Source organism: Corvus moneduloides, chromosome 17 (assembly GCF_009650955.1).
Source record: "Corvus moneduloides isolate bCorMon1 chromosome 17, bCorMon1.pri, whole genome shotgun sequence".
NCBI classification, from domain to species: domain Eukaryota; kingdom Metazoa; phylum Chordata; class Aves; order Passeriformes; family Corvidae; genus Corvus; species Corvus moneduloides.
Window position 1 is genome coordinate 8,509,366 of NC_045492.1, and position 18,483 is coordinate 8,527,848.

The 18,483-nt window shown below is 49.6% G+C and overlaps 1 protein-coding gene across 4 annotated transcripts; it reads left to right on the forward strand.

Moving 5' to 3' along the window:
• Window positions 1-1,808: 1,808 nt before the first annotated feature.
• On the forward strand, window positions 1,809-17,113 carry TCEA2 (transcription elongation factor A2). 4 transcript variants are annotated; one of them, XM_032126844.1, is made up of 11 exons: window positions 3,102-3,202; window positions 3,292-3,465; window positions 4,407-4,469; window positions 5,092-5,197; window positions 6,289-6,379; window positions 11,443-11,576; window positions 12,990-13,046; window positions 13,734-13,888; window positions 14,237-14,383; window positions 16,210-16,281; window positions 16,815-17,113. In XM_032126844.1, exons 3-11 carry the CDS (start codon window positions 4,416-4,418, stop codon window positions 16,821-16,823), a joined length of 825 nt encoding a protein of 274 aa, XP_031982735.1. In that variant the 5' UTR covers window positions 3,102-3,202; window positions 3,292-3,465; window positions 4,407-4,415; the 3' UTR covers window positions 16,824-17,113. The 4 variants fall into 4 exon arrangements, with proteins under 4 accessions (XP_031982733.1, XP_031982732.1, XP_031982734.1 ...); XM_032126842.1 differs by lacking the exons at window positions 3,102-3,202; window positions 3,292-3,465 and adding an exon at window positions 1,809-2,002; XM_032126843.1 differs by lacking the exons at window positions 3,102-3,202; window positions 3,292-3,465 and adding an exon at window positions 2,618-2,827.
• The last annotated feature ends 1,370 nt before the right edge of the window (window positions 17,114-18,483 follow it).

Genomic DNA, 18,483 nt, shown 5'->3' on the forward strand with positions numbered 1-18,483 from the left:
CTGCTCGAGCGTGTCTCTGACGCCAAGGACTGGCGGGACCCGACCCCACACACAGGACAGGCAGCTTCCCACTTCCAAGGACCTTCAGAAGGTCCCCTTGTTGGGACTTGTTTCCTCCTCCCTCACAGAGGTGGGCCTCTCCAAAATGGCACCCCCTGACTCCACAGCCAGACCCTGCCAAGGGCTGGAGGATTTCCAGGTGCTGCACAGACTCCAGACTGTGGGGTGGAGGGAACTCGCGTTGGCAAACATGGAGCCAAGCCAAAAAGTTTCAAGGTATCATGCCAGGGAGAGGGCCTGCGGCTCACATTTGGTCTGCGGCCACTTCTGCTGATTCAGGGATGAACTGATGCGTCTCACACATCCAGGGAGCAGCTCTTGCTCAAAGGGATCCCAGAGTTCCATGGTACTGCTATACAGAACAGCAAGCTGGCAGCTGTAGGTACCTAGTGGGCAGATTCAGGGGCCAGCCACCCTTCAGAGCTTTAGCACTGATCTTTTCAATACTTCTCTCTCTCAAAACCCATCTGGACGAGTTCCTGTGTCACCTGCTTTAGGTGACCCTGACTTTGAAGGGGGGTTGCATGATCTCCAAGCCCTTCAGTCCTACCAATTCTGTGATTCTGTGATTATGCCCTCAGTGACCCAGCTGCCCTAGGACAGAGCGCAGTTGGAGACGAGTGCTGTGAATTCTGGTTCCCAAGACCTGCTTGTGCATCCCGAGGCCACACGTAGCACATCCCCGTGCTTCCACATGATCTGCAGCCCCAATGGGGCAGGACGTGGCCGCTCTTTGCCAGCACAGTCAGGGCCCTCTCTGAAACATCAGCGCTTGGCGAGGGCTGTGCAGGCGGCTGTGCAGGAGGAGGCATGGAAGTTCTCCCTCTGCCAGGAACCAGCTGGAGGGAGCGTCAGCGCTCAGCAGCAGCTCCCGAGGGATGCGCTGCCCTCGCACAGTGTACGAGTGCCATCTACAGGGGGTCCAGCCTGGGCCCCCCCAAGCCATCCAGCCCCTCGCCACTGGTAACTGCTGTCCAGTCTGCAAGGCCGTACGAGGGGCACAGCCTCGGTTTATCCAGGGAGCGGGGTCAGCACTGCCCCGAGGGCTCAGCACAGCCATGGACAATGTCACAGAGTCACAAAATGGTTTGGGTTGGAAGGGGCCTGTAAAGCTCATCCTGTTCCAACCCATGGGCAGGGACACCTTTCACAACCCCAGGTTGCTTCAAGCCCCGTCCAGCCTGGCCATGAACACTTCCAGGGATGGGGCAGCCACAGCATCTCTGGGCACCCTGTGCCAGGGCCCCACCACCCTCACAGGGAAGAACTCCTTTCCAATAACCCTTCTAACCCTCCCCTCTGTCAGTGTCATTCCCCTTTGCTTTGTCACTCCAGGCCCTTGTCCATACCCCCCCTCTCCACTCTTTGAACCCCTTTAGGCAAGGGAAGAGGCTTTAAGGTCTCCCCGGAGCATTCTCCCGGCTGAATCCCGCAGCTCTCAGCCTGTCTCCACTGCAGAGGTGCTCATGATCGCCGTGGCCTCCTCCGGACCCGCTGCAGCAGTTTGGGACACGGCTGTTCCTGCCGTGTCCGGGCAGAGCCCCGCGGGCGGGGACCGGGGGTCCCTCAGCCCCGGCACCGCTCCGAGCCCCCTCCGCGGGGTGAACCGCAGCCCCCACAGCGCCCCCGGCGGCCAGGCGGCGCTGCGCGGGACGGGCGCGGGGCACGCTGGGAGATGAAGTCCCGCCCGTGGGCTGCGCTCCGGCAGGCGGCAGGTGGCGCCGGCGCCCCGAGGACTACAACTCCCGTCGTGTCCCGTGCTCGCCCGCCCTGACTGCGGCACCGGGGGCTGAGGTGGGCACCGGGCACCGACCGCAGCTCCCCCCGCCCGGACCCCCGTCCGGCCCCGGCACCGATCCCGGGGAGCGGCGCGATGGGCGGGGAGGACGAGATCGTGCGCATCGCCAGGCGCCTGGACAAGATGGTGGCCAAGAAGAACGCGGTGAGTGGCGGCGGCAGGGCCCCCGCAGCCCGGTTGGGGTGGGGGGGCCGCCCCCTGCCCCGGGCTCTTGTCTGGCGGACGCGCCCCCCCTCTCCGCAGGGCCCCTCCTCGCTGCCGTGCTGGTGGACCTCCACCTCTCCCTCGGTGCCCGTTGTGAGGGGCCTCCCCCTCCCCAGTCCCCATTTTGGGGGCCTCTCTTTCAGCGTCTCCCCGGTCATTACATCGTGCTGGAGCAGAGGCTCTTCCCATTAAAGTGGGTTTCCCTCCCCCAGACCCAGACCCTTCTCCCTTCCCCATCCTTTGCGGAGGTGTGCGATCCACCCACGGCCAGTTATTGGGCGGGCAGCCCCATGTGCCCCTTGGGTGCTGTGGGAACCCCCAGTCCCCATACTGAGCTCCCCCGGCGCACATCTCAGCACTCCCGGGCTCGCCCTGTGCTGCCTGCACGGTGTTCTCCTCCTGGAGAGCATCCTCAGCCCTTCTCTCCTGTCCCGTTGGGAGCCCTTTGGAAGGGGAGTGCCCACCAGCCCCGGCCTGGGACTCCAGTTTGCCCTCGGAAAAGACCCCGGTGCTGATGGATTTGCTTCCTGCATCTCCATCCCATACCGGCACTACTGCTCACTCCCGTGGCCTCTGGAGTGTGGATGGCTGGCCAAGCTGCTGTCGGCACTCGGGGAGTCTCGCAGGGTGTGCTGTGACCCGTGTGACAGCCTGCGGGGACAGTAGCCGGTATTTTCCAGCTTAATGGGATATATCAGTGCTTGTAGGAGCACAGTGTCATATGCAAGTGCAGAGGCAGAAAGCTGACAAGGATTTGTGATGGAGGTAGGCTGTTCATCTGTGTTTGGGGTGGGGGAGAGGGATTTTGGGGCTGGGAAGGGCTGTGGGGAGTGGGAGATGATGGGCGAGGAGGGGAAGGGATTAGAGGAGTGTGATATTCGTGTGGTGGAATGCTGGGCGCTGTTATCACATGAACTTTTGGATGTTGGACTGGCCCTGCCAGCTGTGGGTAGGGCGAGCACTGTCACTCGTGTCACTGTTGAAACAACCCAGGGAAGCGTGTTTGGGCTAAAGCGCAGCCTGTGATGCCTGTTCTCGTTGGCGGCAGGTTTTCTGCACCAGTGTTGAAATAGGAAAGGAACAACTTTGCAGAATTTGCTTCCAGCTTCATTGGGAAAGAGGCAGCTTCTTACATGAGGGGTATGCAACGTTTCCTCTTGGCTGGCGTTTGAGATGGTGCTGAAGAGCAGCATGTTTTGTGTTGGCTAATCTGAGAACTCTTCCTGCAGGACAGTTTCCTGGAGTACCTGTTTGTTGCTCTAGTTTTTTCGTGGATCCTCATTTGCTGCCATTGTGCTAAATGACTCCATTTGGAGTCAGGAATCACCGGGTCACTTTGTGTGTTCAGGGCTGGAGGAACGGAAAGGTGTGAAACTGCCTGAGGGGGAAGTCAGTCGTTCTGGGTACGGTAAATGTGTGTGGTTTATGCTGGTGTGTGTTGCTTGTGTGCACGCTGAAAGCTTTGACTCTGCTTTGATTTTGGCATCTGTTCTGTAGGGTGGATTGCAGCTGGATTGCTTCCTGGGATGAGTCGGAAGCAGCCCTTCTGCATAGGGAGGACGGGATGTGAGGACAGGGCTGTCAGTGCAGGCGGCTTCGCTTCCCTACAGTGGTGGCTGTGCGGGCCTTGAGCTGCAACTGGGCTTGGAGTGGTCGGTGTTGTAAATGAGCTGCTAAATGTGAACACTGGAAGCCTTGTTTGAGGGAAGGGGGTTGGGAGGAAAGAGCCAGCTGAATGGAGACAGGCCTACGCCAGGCTGGGATCTGCTAGAGGGAGACAAGTAATTTCCAATTCTGTGAGTGACTGCCAGTTTTAGGTATCTACAGATTCCTAGTCAGATTTTCTCTGGTCCTGGGTTCATGGATGGGGTAAGGAAACTTCACAGAACAAGTTTCAAGTGATCAGCTCTTCAGCATCACAGCTTGCTGGCTTTGCTCCTGGTCTCTTGTCCTGAGCAGAGTGGGGTATTAATATGAAAACTAGGAAACAGCTACATGGAGTCACTGACAGTTGTGATTCAGAGTGTGTTTTTCAGGTGTTAAAAATGTTCAGCTTGCCAGGTGAGAATAATAAACTGATGCTGCACTTGTACCATACATGAGCAAAGACCTGTAGCACTCCAGTGGTCTTCTGTTTTGGCCATTCCAATAATTCAGGTGCCTTCAGGTTGCAGGATCTACTGTCTTTCTGGAACAGCAACACCAGCAGTGAGCTTGCTGATATTTCAGGGAATGCTTGTTGGTGTTTTTCCCTCTGAATTCAACTTTCTGTGTCTATCCCCAAGCTGTTGAATTTCTTTACTAAAAGCTGAGGCACTCATTCTCTTTCTCTTTTCTGCCCCAGGAAGGTGCAATGGATTTACTGAAGGAACTGAAAAGCATGCCTATGACTTTGGATTTACTGCAGGTGAGTTGCACAGTTATGGTAAAAAGCTGAAGTCTGCATCTGGATGAGTTCAAAATGTTATCTAAAAAACCTTAATAGATTTCCTCACACTTCTTCCCTCATGCAAAGCGTCAAAATAAACATTAAATCAAATAAAATAGTGCTGAAGTTGGGTTTTGGACTGGCAATTAAACAGCTCTGGGTCACCATGTGTGTAACTGCTCAAATCTTGTTTTTAGGCTGCAAAAAGAGGAAAGACTGGGTTAAAATAGCAAACACAGAGGGCAGCTGTAGGGGAAGTTCTTTGTAATGGTGATGTTCAGGACACTGGGGAGGAGTGAGCAGAATTACAATTTGGAGGTTGTGATGCATCTTGGAGTTTTTCACTCTAAGCTTGAATGTCACTTTTAAGTGTGTAGGGAGGGGATTTGTGGGTGATTGGATGTGTCTTCTGTTCAGTTGTGGAAGCTGGAGAGTGTCATCTCTCTCTTCCAAAGTTGTAAGGGTCAGAGAATCGTTCTGCAAGCCCTTGGATACTCCCATCCTGGTCATGGCTTGGACTTTGTCGTGGTTATTTGGGATTTCAGTGAGTAACTAACAATGAATCTGTTCTGGAGTGATTCACTGGGGTGTTCCTTTGCAGTCCACCCGCATTGGGATGTCAGTGAATGCACTGAGGAAGCAGAGCACAGATGAAGAAGTGATATCACTTGCCAAATCCCTCATCAAATCTTGGAAGAAACTTCTAGGTAAGGAAATCAGTGTGTTCCTGTCAGATTCAGCTTGTGAAGAAGCTGGCTTCAGTGGGAGGCTGAGTTTTTTGGGAGAGCTTATCTCTTGATCTGAATAAAACATTCTAGCAGATCAGCCTTTACAATTCCACCCTCTGTCTTTCGAGTTTTGTGTCCTGTCATGCATCCCCCTAGATTTAGCTCCTGTTTAGCCAGCTCATCCTTGGAAGAGCACTGAAAGCTTCAGGACTATTAACTTGTACCTCATCACATAATAATTAGTGATGTTATTTGTAGAAACAATATCTGTGCTCTGAACCCTCTGCTCCCACTTGTGCTCTGTGTGGCATTAACACCATGTGTGCTGTCAGCCTCGTGCAACAGCTCGGGAAGTGCTGGAATGCATTTTGGGTGGTGGGTTGGAGAAGGATCTTAATTCACCACCTTGTAGATAAACTCACATGGACTGTTTCCAGCTGGAGAGGCTTTCCTGGTTATGGGCTCCCATTTCTTGCTAGGCTGGATGAGCGCTAAAAGGGCTCTTTTCCTGTCCTGCCTGGATTGTCACCTCCTCATTAGATTGGGTGTGTCATTGGCTAGGCTCAGACAGTTTACCTCTGGGTCAGACTTGTTCTACAGTGTCATGAAAGTCCTGTTCAGGGTTGTGCTGTTGACTTTCAGCAGCACTTGGGAATCAGAAGAAGCTGTACTCCCACAAGGACCAGCCTGTACTGGCCCTTCAGCTGGTGTTGGCTGGAAATTCTGCTTTTAGTGGTGCTTGAGAGAACTTGATCTAATCCCTGCTCAGCAGCCTCTGAAAGAAACTTTTGTGATGAGGCATGTCTTGTGAGAAGCTTATCTCCCAGGCAGGGAAGGTGATTGCTCTCTAGTTTGGTGAGGAAAGCTTTTGTTCGAATCAGCTTCTACTTGGAGGCAAGGAGAAGGTCTGTTGGAAAGCTTGAAAGCCATAAAGGCATTTTCTCCTGATTCTTTTTGGGAGAATAATGACTTGCTTTAGGCCAACAGTGGGTAGTGTGACAACATTGAGGAATATAGGCAGGGCTGTAGCATAAAAACCAGTTCTGAACTGATTCCTCTTTTGAACATAGATGCTTCTGAGGAAAAAAATGAGGAGAAAAAGAAAAGCCTGTCCTTGCCAACATCTTCCTCCAAGGAGACTGGTAACTCAAGAGACCAAAGGTAATACTTCCCTTTTACCAAAGATGACACTGTTAGAGAATTTAAATTTTCCTAAGGCACCTTACTTTAATTTTTAAGTGTCTGAGTCAGGAATTTTGGGTAGTCAAATTCCTGGTCAGAGACACTGGAAGTGTTTCTTCTTCAAGGTTGATCTGTGTGGCGTTATTAATTAACTGTAATGCAGTTAACACATCTAAGAAATACAGTGGCTTTAGTGAGTTTTTAAATTTTATTCATATTTTATTTCATTTTTTTACTCTTGGTTATGTGTTGTTTCTTCTAGTAGTAGAACATTCCTCTGTTCTTTTTTATGTTGCATTTTTATGCATTTTTGTTCATTTCTAACTTTGAACACCTTAGAATGAAGATTATTTTTGGCCTTTGCAGTATCAAGTGATGGATGGGATTGATTGATACATTACTAAAGTAAAACTTCCATTTCTTTGTCCTTGACAAATCCCAGCAGAAGTCCCCTTTTCCCTGTGGTTGATGCCCCCCAGCTGGCAGGTCAGCTGCATGCTTGCTCCTTGCCATGCCTTCAATGCTGCATCCTGTTTCCACTGCCTGTGACTGCAGCTGTTGAGTGCAGATAGTGATCAAAGGGGAGGGGGAAAAATGGGATTTAAAGCTTTATTATAGAGACTTCTCTCAGCCTTAGATCCCAAGAGGGTGTGTGCTTCCTAGATTTGGCTCTTAAGTGATGTAGCCAATTTCCCAAGTTTGACAGAAGATTTAGAGTATTCAGGCTGTAGTCCTGCTGGCTTGCAGGATTTTCTGTGTTTGTAGCCTTTGTTGGTCACTTTCTTGCACTTCTTTATTTTTGCTCAGCTCTCTCAAGGCTTGGCACTTCAGGGTGAGCCTTTGCAGCTCGATACAGAGCTGCTGATGGAGAGAAGGCTGCTGATGCTGAGCTCCATGACTTTAAATGATCAGTATCTTTGGTTATCTCGCTTCCATAAAATGGGAAAAAGAATTGGCTAAATATTGCAATGAAAGGACTTGGGAGACTTCACAGCCAGGATGGAGTTCAGTGATGCAGTGCAGAATGGGAGCCAGGGCTGTCCAGATCTAAGTATATCTGTGTGGGATTTCACTCAGAAGACGATCTTGGCTCTAGGCACAGAGGCAAAACCCCTCCTTGCTGCCTTCTTGCTTTGTCACTTACGGGCTATGTGGAGTGGAGCTGTCTGGCTTGTGCTGCTGATGTTCCCTTGTGCCTCAGTGTGCTGCAGATACTGCAGTTTTGTGGGGTTTTTTAATCCTTGATGCTTTTTACGTGTATTCAGCCTCCATCTTCTGACTAGCAAAGCATCCCCTTGGCTGTGAAGGATGAACAGAAGCCAATGGATTAGTGTAGCCTAGACCAGGAGCAGGGGCCAGCTCCTGGTGTCAGTCTGTTGAGCCAGGCTCTCTTCCAGAGACAGGAATGCTTTTTATCCAGTCCTGCAAAATGAACTACTAATCTGCCTTTAAAAAAATAATAATTTATTAGAAGAGAAGAGTCTCTGTTCTTTGAAGCAGAGGCTGCAGTGGAGTTAGACTGGTTGCTCAGTGTGTGATACCTGGTTCAGATGAGGCTGCTGTCAAGACACCAAAGAGATCAGTTTGTATTCAGGTATTTCAGCCTCTTAGCCTGATAGATTTTGGCTACGCCTTCCATTTTGGTCAGGGAGAAATATTTGACTAAGTCTTGGCCTGAAACTCGTCTTACTTTATGGAGCACAGATGTAGCAATCCCTGTCTAGTGACTGGAGCTATCAGTGCAAGACCTGAAGGCTCTGAGCCAGCCAGCGTGGAGCTGGCACCTGTGAATTTAGATGCTGCGTTACTCTAATCCAAAGCATATTCTGTTGTTCTGTAGAATTTCAGACCCATAGTGTAGTACATTTTCATGGGCTGTGTCTAATGTTTCTGTCTCTGGCAGCATGAGGTTTTTCTTTTCCAGGATTCTCTAAACTGCCTTTTTTAGGAGGTTTTGGATCTGTGACCTGAATTTAGCTCTTCTGTGGGATTTTCTTCCAGTGCAGCCCTGAGTTCTGCTTACAGTCCCTGACTGCTGCTTTGCTACCATTTTGTTCCAGCATAGCCTTGTTTTATGTATAAACTTTTGCTGCCTGGATAGATTTACAAGCTCTTTCTCCTGTTCAACAGGAACAGTGTGAACCACAAGGATTTCCTGAAATAAGTCTTCTAGGTGTGTTTGAGCTCTATTTCCCAACTATTCTATTTATAAACTAACCTCTAAACCTTAATAAATAATTTTCTGTCTTTGGAATGGCTGAGAAGTCTGTTTCATCTAATTCTTGAGGGATCAGCTCTCATCTCAGGGCGTGGATGATGTCTGTGTGTGCAGGCACATGTATCTTTCGTCATCAGCTAACAGAAATGGGACTACCATGCATCTTGTTGAGCTTTTTTCCACCCCCAAGGAATAAACATCTAAATATTTGAGTCAATAGCATTTGCAGATAGAACCATCCTGAAAATCAAGTATTACCTCTGCAAATACAGGTTTGAAGACCTGTGTTTAAGGAGTCATTGTAGTGAAGGTCAGGGTTCTGAGTTCACACTGAGGTCACTGAGTTCACACTCACGGTTTTGCTCTGGGAGACCTTTGTTTGTTGCTTGCAAAATGACACAAAATTTAACTCTGGAAGAGTTCTCAGGGAAACTTCTCCTGCAGCCCCTTCCAAGCACAGCACAACCTCTGCCCAAGCTATCCCTGACAGGCTTTTTTCAAGCTCTTGACAGCCCTAGAAGACCTCAGGGCAAGGTATTTCCACAGCTGCCCTTGGCAGTATTTCCAATTCGTAACTCACCTTTACAGTTTAAAACTTACTCTCAATCAAAACCTGTCTTACTAAACCCATTTCTACATCCTTCTGTGGATTTTTTTTTCCTACCATCTGCCTTTGTAAGGAGTTTCAGGACTTGTCTCCTTTAAGTTTCCCTTGCCACAAGCCACCCATATTCCTTCAGTCCTTCCTTTCACTGCAAGTATGTTCTCTCGGCCTTTTGCCTTTGTCCTGTGGGAAGTCTAATTTTTCCAAACTATTTTATGCAACATGAGAAGCTATGATGTTTTAGATGGGTTATTCCTGAATTATGGGTTATTCCTTAGTGTATGCTCTGGTATATACACCCCCATGAGTGCTGCCTGTGATTTGTATGTAGCTTCTTAAGCACAAAAGTACCTGATGGCAGTTTCTACGTTCCAGATGGGAGAAAATCATCATCTAATGGATTATTTACAGGCTAAATTGTTTCTTCTTTTTGTAACATGTGCAGTGTAAATCCTTGTTGAAGTTTTTGAGCTGCTTGGACACAAATCCGTTCCTTAATAGGCTCCTGCAGTGCTGACCAGTAAAACCAGCTGGTAAAAAGGGGTTTTACTCAGCTACTGGTGAAAGAGAAACACAGTGGCCTCACAGTACAATCTCCCTCACAGGGTGCATCATCTCCTTCATCTGAGCAAGAAATCAAAGTTCTGCTTTGGTTTGACCTGAACAATTTGCTGAAGTTTCACTGGTGGATGCTTCTGAAAAGGGCTTGGCGAGGTTCTGAACCGTGGAAATCCAGTAGCCCCAATGGTGATCTGTGGGATTTGAGCCAGACTGGATATGACCTTAGTCACAGGAGCTCCCAGGATAAGTCCCTAAAGTTGTCTGGCTCAGTTCGTGCAGCAGCAGATTCAGAAGATTTCCAGCTTAGTGCTGGTTTTTTTGTGGGCTGACTAATCCCTTCCAGGACAGCGTAGTGGAAGTGCTTGTTCATAACAAATTTATTTTTGATGGCAAAGAACTGGCAGTAGTGACCCAGCTTAACAAAAATTGTCAAGCCACTTGGATCTTCAAGGAGATATTGCCAGCATGGCATGGGTGAAATACGGAGATTTCTCTTTTTTTCTCTTTCTGTCTCTTTGTGCAATAATGGTACCAGGCATTGGCCGTAAATACAGGGAATTTTACAGCCCAATCACCAAAGCCAGAGCAATCTCTTCTGAAGAAATATTGCTGTTCTGCTGCCTAGATTTAGGGGAGAGAACAAAGCTCTAGAAAATCATCTGTGAATCATACTAGCCCAGATCTTTTAGCAGCAGTATTTGCAGGGCTGACTAACTCCGTGTGCAGATGTTAGGCTTTCTGGGTGCACAGCCAGCTGAACTGCTCAGTGAGGTTCCTTCTCTGCATGCAGACCCCGCAGCAGTGACTCAGCCTGCCCACATCATGTGCTGGTTGTGCAGGCAGGTCTCCATCCAGCTCCCCTGGCAGGTGACTTGACTGAGTCAGCCACAGCAGGCAGGTGTTTGCATTCCCATGCCTGTGATTGCTTGCAGGTGGAAATGGAGTTATTTTTGGGAGCAAAGCAGTATTTCTTAGTCCTTTGCTAGCCTGGCACCTCTGTGAGCTGTGTGCGAGCTGTGTAGAGGTGCTTTTCTGTGAGATGAGTAATCAGAGTCTTGCTCAGGTTACAGGAAAAAAGGAAGAACCTTTTATGTGCTACGCTTTGTTGGTGGTGTTTTTTAAATATCAAAGCTGAGGGAGCCATTTTCTGTCTTTTTCTTTCTTTTCCTTAGCACAGCAGCTCCTTCTTCTGGAGCTTTCTGCTTGCTTTCTGCTGAGAGCAGTTATGGGCTTGGTGTCCTGCAAAGTTAAAGAGGAAAGAAGCACCATGAATCTGCATTGCCAAAGTGAGAGTGCTGATGGTCTCAGATGTCCTGAGTGTATTTGGGTTACTGGTGGTGTCCAACAGTAATGTTTTCACTTGATGCCCAGTGGTGCAGCAGCTGATACGTGTTGAATAACACAGGATGGTTGGCAGGGTTGTTCATGAATTAAACCTCTGCTGGCAGCCAGCAGTGTCCACAGGAGAGCTCGTGTCTGGGCTGAGGGCGTTGGCCGCTGTGTTGTGCTCTGTGCTGATTTGGGACAATGACTTTGCACTGTGTTCTGACTGGTTCTGTATTACGATTAACAGGATGCTTGGCCACATACCTGCTGCTCCCTTCTCTGCTCTCAGTGGCCCAAACTGAGACATTCTGACAGGTGAAGTTTTTCTTTTAGCTCCAACAAAAGGCAGGAGCCTCCAAAGACTCCGACCACCCCCAAAATCACCACCTTCCCTCCGGCCCCCATCACCTGCGACGCTGTGCGCAACAAATGCAGGGAGATGCTGACAGCAGCTCTGCAGGCTGATGGTAAGTGCTGGGGGAAGCCCTGCATTGCCTCAAGTGCTTCACAGCTCCTGGAGCATTCTGACAGAGACTGTCAATGCAAGCTCAGCTTAGGCACAGTGTTCAGGAGCAGCCTTGTCAAATGATTATTGCCAGCAGCTCAGTCTAGCCACTGGTCACCCCTTTGATGAACTGGCTGCTGTTGCAGCGTTTTCAGACACTTACACAGGGACCTGGCTTGAGCTGGAGGTATGATAATGTGTCAGGCAATGGCTGATAAGAACATGGGATAACTTGGGGTCTTCTGCTCTGCAACACAGGGTGGTCTGTGCAGAAGTTTAATCTTTCAGGTGTGCAGGGATTTGCTTCACTTTCTAGGGCTTTTCTGATTGTTGTCTTCCCTGTCACTCTTGGGGCACAAAGTGAAGCTGTAACTTGGTGCATGGACTTTGTAGGAATGGTGCTTATTCCAGTCAGCATCTGCTGTCAGACTCTGCTGCCTTTGTAGACAGGAGCTCCTTAAATATCGTGGTCCTCTGGATCTGGGGTGGAACAGGTCCCTCTTACATTCAGACTGTGCCATCTCAAGTGAGAGGCAACTGCAGGTGTTCAGCATCTCTGGAAGTTTGAGCATCTGGTTGTGTCCACATTGCAGATCCCTTTAAAAAATTGGGGTCTAAGCACTGCAGTCTCTTATTAATTTGGAGCCAAGGAATGTAGATGACAGATAGAGAAGTTCATGAGGTCTTTATTTCTAGCCTTCCTGTGCATGTGTTTATGTGCTGCATTAAATGCTCTGCACAGCTCTTACAAAAACCCTTTCCGTATGAAATCTTGGAAAGAGTTCCTTTGAGCCTTTCCCTAAGCTCAGCTGTGCCCTACCTTCCCTGCTTTATGGTGTTGGTTACCATACTGGCTGTCCAAATCTGTGGCAGCTATGCACTCTATATGATGCTGTTTAACTGGTGTGTAGGAGAAGAGGGGAGGAGCAGACAGTCCTGAGGTGAGATGAGAAAGGAAGGCTTGATCCTCATGCTGCACACCTCCAGACAGTCCCAGATGGCTGGTCTGAGTTACTTCTCATTGAGGTGAATGTCTGATGAAACTCAATTCCTGCCTATATATGTTGGATTTCAATTATATTAAGAATATATTGGAAAGCTAAGTTCTTGGGCCAAGGCTGTTGTTAGCTTTGTCTCATGGAGTCCGTATCTCAGAGAGGCACAGGGCACAGACTGCCTGGATTAATCTGTTTTCATCACTGCCCTTTTCCAAAGGGTCAGAGAATAGCAAGAGCAAAGGCCAAGATGCCATTTGATGGGAAGAGCATGTGAATCAGAACAGCAAACTGTCCAGGTTTGTAGCTCAGAAATACTGAGCCTGGGGAGCCCTGGCCTGGTTGGAAGCCACTGAGCTCCTGTTTCTGCTGTCTTACAGACGACTACATCGCCATCGGCGCTGACTGCGAGCACATAGCGGCCCAGATTGAAGAGTATATCCTTGCTGTACAGTGCTTCCTCGAGGGCCTGCATGCCTCCAGCAGTGAAATCCATGTGCTCAAAGGAAAAATGGGACTGTCTGTGCATAAATGTTCTGCTGCAGCTTGTCAGGGTTCTGGATCTGGTTCCAGCTCTGATTGGCTGAGTCCTGGGTCACTAAGGAGCTACCAGTGTGGAGTTGGGAGCTGTAATCCCTAGCTTTTCCCTCCCATCAGAGTGCTGTTTCCTGTTTTTGATTCTGCACTTCCTGTGGTCCCTGTTGGAGGAGAGTGTGTGGGTCTAGACAAAAGCAATGGAAGGGATGGAGCAATGAGGATCAAGTTCCATGTTGATGTGAGATAAACCAGGAGTGTGCTTGGTTTGGGAACTGTGGGGTTGGAGGTGCAGCTGGGTTTTCCCAGTGGAGGGGTTAGTGGCTGCCTTGCTGAGAGAAAGGGCAGATTGTAGATCCTGAGCATAGCTGAATATTTCCAGCACAGTGAAAAAGCCCAAGCTGGAAACCCCTGGACTTTGGGATTGTATAAACCTGCTTTTAAATCCAGCACTGACCTCTCAGAGCAGATGCTGCTGTTGGGTCCCAGCATCTCCATCCTGGCAGTGGATGACACTCCCTGCTCTTCATGGGTGGCTGGGAAGTGCTTGATGCCTCTGGGTTGGTTGCAGGCTCCTTGACTGCCCTTACGCATCTACCAGGATGTCAAGAACACTGACATGAAATACAAAAACCGCGTGAGGAGCCGCATCTCCAACCTGAAGGACTCCAAAAATCCTGAGCTGAAAAAGAACGTGCTGTGTGGGGCCATCACCCCTGAGCAGATCGCGGTGATGACCTCGGAGGTGAGGGAGCCTGAGGAGCAGGGTTTGCTTCTCAGAGGGGATGTGTCCTGAGGCTTAGCTGCAGGCAAAGGGCTGGGCTGCTGCCAGGGTTGCAGATTTCTCAGTAGCTGCTGCCAGAGTGCATGGAGTATGCTAGTGATGGCATTTGCAGTGTGGAGAGTGGTTTGTTGGGCCTTCATGTCATCTTGAGGCCTGGGTATAAAGCAGAAACCAGAATTGGAACAGGCTTTCTGTCTTAATACCCATCTGTCTGGCTGCCCTGTCCTGTTGGCTGTTTCCACTGTAGTGGGTGTGGTAGTAAAACTGGGCAGATGTGATTTTATTGCCTTTTTTTTTTTTTTTTGAAAGGAAATGGCCAGTAATGAGCTGAAAGAGATCAGGAAAGCCATGACAAAAGAAGCAATCCGGGAGCATCAGATGGCCAAGACAGGAGGGACACAGACTGACCTCTTCACCTGTGGAAAATGCAAGAAGAAGAACTGCACCTACACCCAGGTTGGTTTTCCTGCTCCTGTCTTGGCCTCTGCACAGGACACGATCCGTCACGGTTGTGAGCTCGGACTGCTCCGTGACAGGCCCTACAGCACAGCACAAATTTTGCTACTGGTGGACAGAAAACACTCGAGGCTGTCTAAAATGTACTTTTGCATGTTTCCGTGAGCTTGTGTAACTCTTTGGCTCAGTTGTACAAGAGCAGGAGTTGTGCAGCACTAAGGAAGCTTTCAGAAGTGCAGCAGTGCTCTACACTGAAAGCAGGTGCTGGGAATGCTGGGATTCAGACAAGAAAGGAGTGGGTAGTATAGAGGAGAGGCTGCAGAAACTGAGTCAGATATGTTGATGGTACTAAAAGTACAAATTAAGAATATAGATAACCTGCAGCTGGATAAGTCCCAACTTCTTTAAATTCAAATAGCATGAAATGGGTGAAACAAAAGGAATAAATAAAGCTGTGATGTGAACAGACAGAGGATTTTTTTCCCCCATGGCCAGCTGCTGGAAGCCTTGTGCATTACCAGTGCTTTTTAGCTCACATGTTCGTGCCAGGCATCTGGAGATAAATGTGCCTTTGCTGTGAGTCACTGGTTTAGAATGTGCAGATACCCAAAAATGCACCAGCAGCCACCAGATTGCTGCTGAGTGACTGCGCACAAACTGCGTGTGCAAGTGCCGGGTGAGACTGCTGCATCTGCTTGGACTTGACATACAAACACATGGAAAGAGGAGGAGATCCAGGAATCTGACCAGGGAGTTTCCTTTGGCTCAGCAGCAGCCTTGCATCCCACAGTGCTCCCTGTAAGCATTCCTGGGCTGTCCCAGCACATGGGACTGTCTCCACCTATAGTGGACTGGAGTTTGACTGCCTGGAATTTGAGCAGGAGACAACAGTGTCTTCTAAATAGAAATATCAGGAGGTTTTCTGTATTTTGATTTGTTTTCTAGTGAAATCACTAGTGGGTGATGAGATGTTGTAAGTTCATCCCAAGTAGATGAACTGGCATTTATGAGCATGCTGGAAGCAGGCAGTAAAGGGGGAGAATTACAGACTTTAGCTATCCACCATTCTTGCAAAAATGGTTAATTTGCATCATGCAAATACTGTGACTCTTGCACATTGGGTAATTACACATGTAGATCATCATAATCACCCCTCGGCACAGTTCTGCCTGACTAGTGTAGGGAGTACCAGTGTTTTCAGTCTCGATCTGCCTTGTGGTATTCAAATGCCACGAAAATCTGGTTTTTAGTAAAGTATGTGTTTCTGGCAAGAGCCAGTCAGAGGCAGCAATCACATCTGGGTTAAATATCAGAGTTCCTTAATGGCTCAAACACAAACCAGACTGGAACTGTGCAGAACCTGGTAACCCAGAGTGTGTTCCTGTGAGGCCAGGATGTAGGACTGGTCTGTAAATGGGAATGGCTTGAGTGCTTTTTTATGCATTGCTGTGGAGCATGGGCTTGGGACTGAGGGGTTTGTCATGGCACTGCTGGCCACATCCCTTCCTGGGGACAGTTTGGGGAGGGATTGGGTATGTCCACTGCCAGAGTCACCTGCAAGGAATGGGCAGCAGATTGGGTGAGGAGGGAAATATACTGCCCCAAAACTTGTCACTCAGGTAATGTCAGGCTGGAGAGGGTCATGATGTGTGTACAGATGTGTATCTGTGTGTAGCACAACCACCAGACTTACTTTACTGGAAAGCTCCTTTTGCTGTCCCAAGCCTCAGTCTCGTTGATTTTGTGAGCCCAGCATGAATCCCTGGAGGCCAGAGGGACAGGGCCATGTGTGGTGCTCAGCTCTCACCTCCCTTCTGTCCCCCCAGGTGCAGACCCGCAGCTCCGATGAGCCCATGACCACCTTTGTCGTGTGCAACGAGTGTGGGAATCGCTGGAAGGTAGCGCACCAGGGCTATTGCTGGCACTGAGGGGTGTTGGGGTGGCTGCACCCACCATGCTTCAGGCACTTGGCTGCTGCTCAGACGTGCTTGCCAAACCCTCACTGGCTCTAGAGAGCGATCTTTCCTCTCAGCACAGAGGCAAGAGCTCCTGGGTTCATCCCATCTCTGCAGATCAGCTGGGGTCAAGTCTCACTTCCACATACCCTGCTCTGTCCTCATATCCTTCTTCCATAACCTGCTTCACAGTGCTTTCCATGCTGCCTCTGCTCTCTGAGGGATAGTGGTGATGATCAGGATTTCAAAACTGGTCTTTCATGCTGTGCACAGAGCTCAGGGTTGAGCAGAAGTCTCTGGTCAGTGGTGAGCAGAAATGGTGCCAAAGCCGAGAGATTCACATGGGAGCTCCCTTTGGCCCCTGCTTCTGAGAAACCCCAAGCCCTTGCCAGCTTTTGAAACAAGCCCACACCTGGATCCTTACCTTCTTCTGCAGTGAAGTTTCTAATTGGGGTTTAAACTCCTTTCTCTTGCAGTTCTGCTGACATGTGCCATGGCCCAAGAGCGGCAGCCAAATGCAGACCCGAGCGCAGCCTCCACACGCCGGCTCCCACGGCAATTGTGTTTTGTGTCCCAGTGAGTTTGCATTGTCACACTCTGAGAGCAGCAGCGGGGAGGCCTGGGCCTCGCAGAGAGCCACAGCCCTGGGCTGACAGGTTGGCAGGAGAGCTCACTAAACACACCCAGTCATTACTTTCTCATCTAAGCGAGTACGGTCACTTTCTCTTCAAAACTAATATTAAACATTTTTGTCAGTTTCTGACTTTTATTTCAACTGTGTGTGCATCCCTTTGTTTTTCCAGCATGGGAACTTGACAGGCAGTCCGTGTCCCAGGTGGATGAGGACTGAATAATGCCTGGAGCAGCAGAAAGTGAGATATGTCTTGTAGGCACACCCTCGGTGCGTGAAGGCTTGTTCCTGTCACCTCATGGAATCTCAACCTCTGGGCCAAGCCCTGGGGCAGCTGGGTGGGCAGTACTGTTGACAGGACACAACTTTTGGGGTACAGATCAGATGTTGCTTTCCATCTTGGCAGCATTCACTGGATTTTGCACTGATTCCTTGGCATTTTGAGCTTTTAAATGCCAACAGCATTGGCTGCTGCAAAGATAAGAATGTGCTGCCCAGGTTGTAAGAGATTGAAAGCAGGGTGACATCAGCCACAGAAATTGCACCCCAAACTGTTCAAAGGGAGTCCCAGGCACTTTCCTGTTTGTGCTCTGCTTGTAGCTTGACAGCTGAAAAACAGCCTGGAGTTTCAGAGGGGCTTGCTGGAGAGGTTCAGGAGGAGGGAAAATGCTGCAAATACAGGACATTTTCCAGAGGCTTGGATCTGGAGAAGGTAAGGGCTAGAGGGATGGGTGGGGGCTGTTAGCACTTAGCTGTAGAAGTGGAGGGGGTTTGAAGTGAGCTCAGAGCTGGTGCTTGGAAGGGGTCAGGTAAGGAAAGGATCCTGTAGCAAAGCCAGCCCCAGGTGCCACATCTGCAGATGTGACCCTGTGAAGGAGATCTGCAGAATCAGGCTCCTTCTGGGAGCTAATTAAAACCTGGTGGGGAAATTCCATCTGAGCTCACAACAGCTTTCAGTTAGACTTAAAATCCCTGTTCCTTCCTGTTCATAGCCTTTAACTGGGGTGATGCAGCATTTGGGGGAGCCCAGCCAGGCCTCTGAGTCTGAGGCTGCCCAGGAGCAGTGCTGTGCCCTGCAGCTCTTGTGCTGACGAGCAGCGCAGGAGCATTTGCAGTCACATCTCTCATGGCATCGCTTCCCTCTTCCAGAGTGAAAAACAAGTATTTCCACTGGCTTCCCAGCATGCCAGACAGCAGACATTGAGCAGAGACCTCGGAGATGTTTGGAGAGGAGTTAGCAGCCACATGAAAGCAGCGGAAAACGTGCTCCCAGCCCCTTTGAGGGCTTTGCAGCTCCGGAGGCAGGGATCCCACCAGCATCCTTTGCTCAGGGCTTTCACTTCACAGGGTGCAGCCAAGTCTCCCAAGAAGGAAAATATTCAAAGACGCTGACAACTCCTTTAAGCCTCACGAGTCTTGTGGTGAATGGGATTATTCAAACCAGGTTTAGTAGGGAGCAGTGTCCTCGCAGTGATGCCGAAAAAGCTTCAGGATCTGAAACCCACACTGACCAT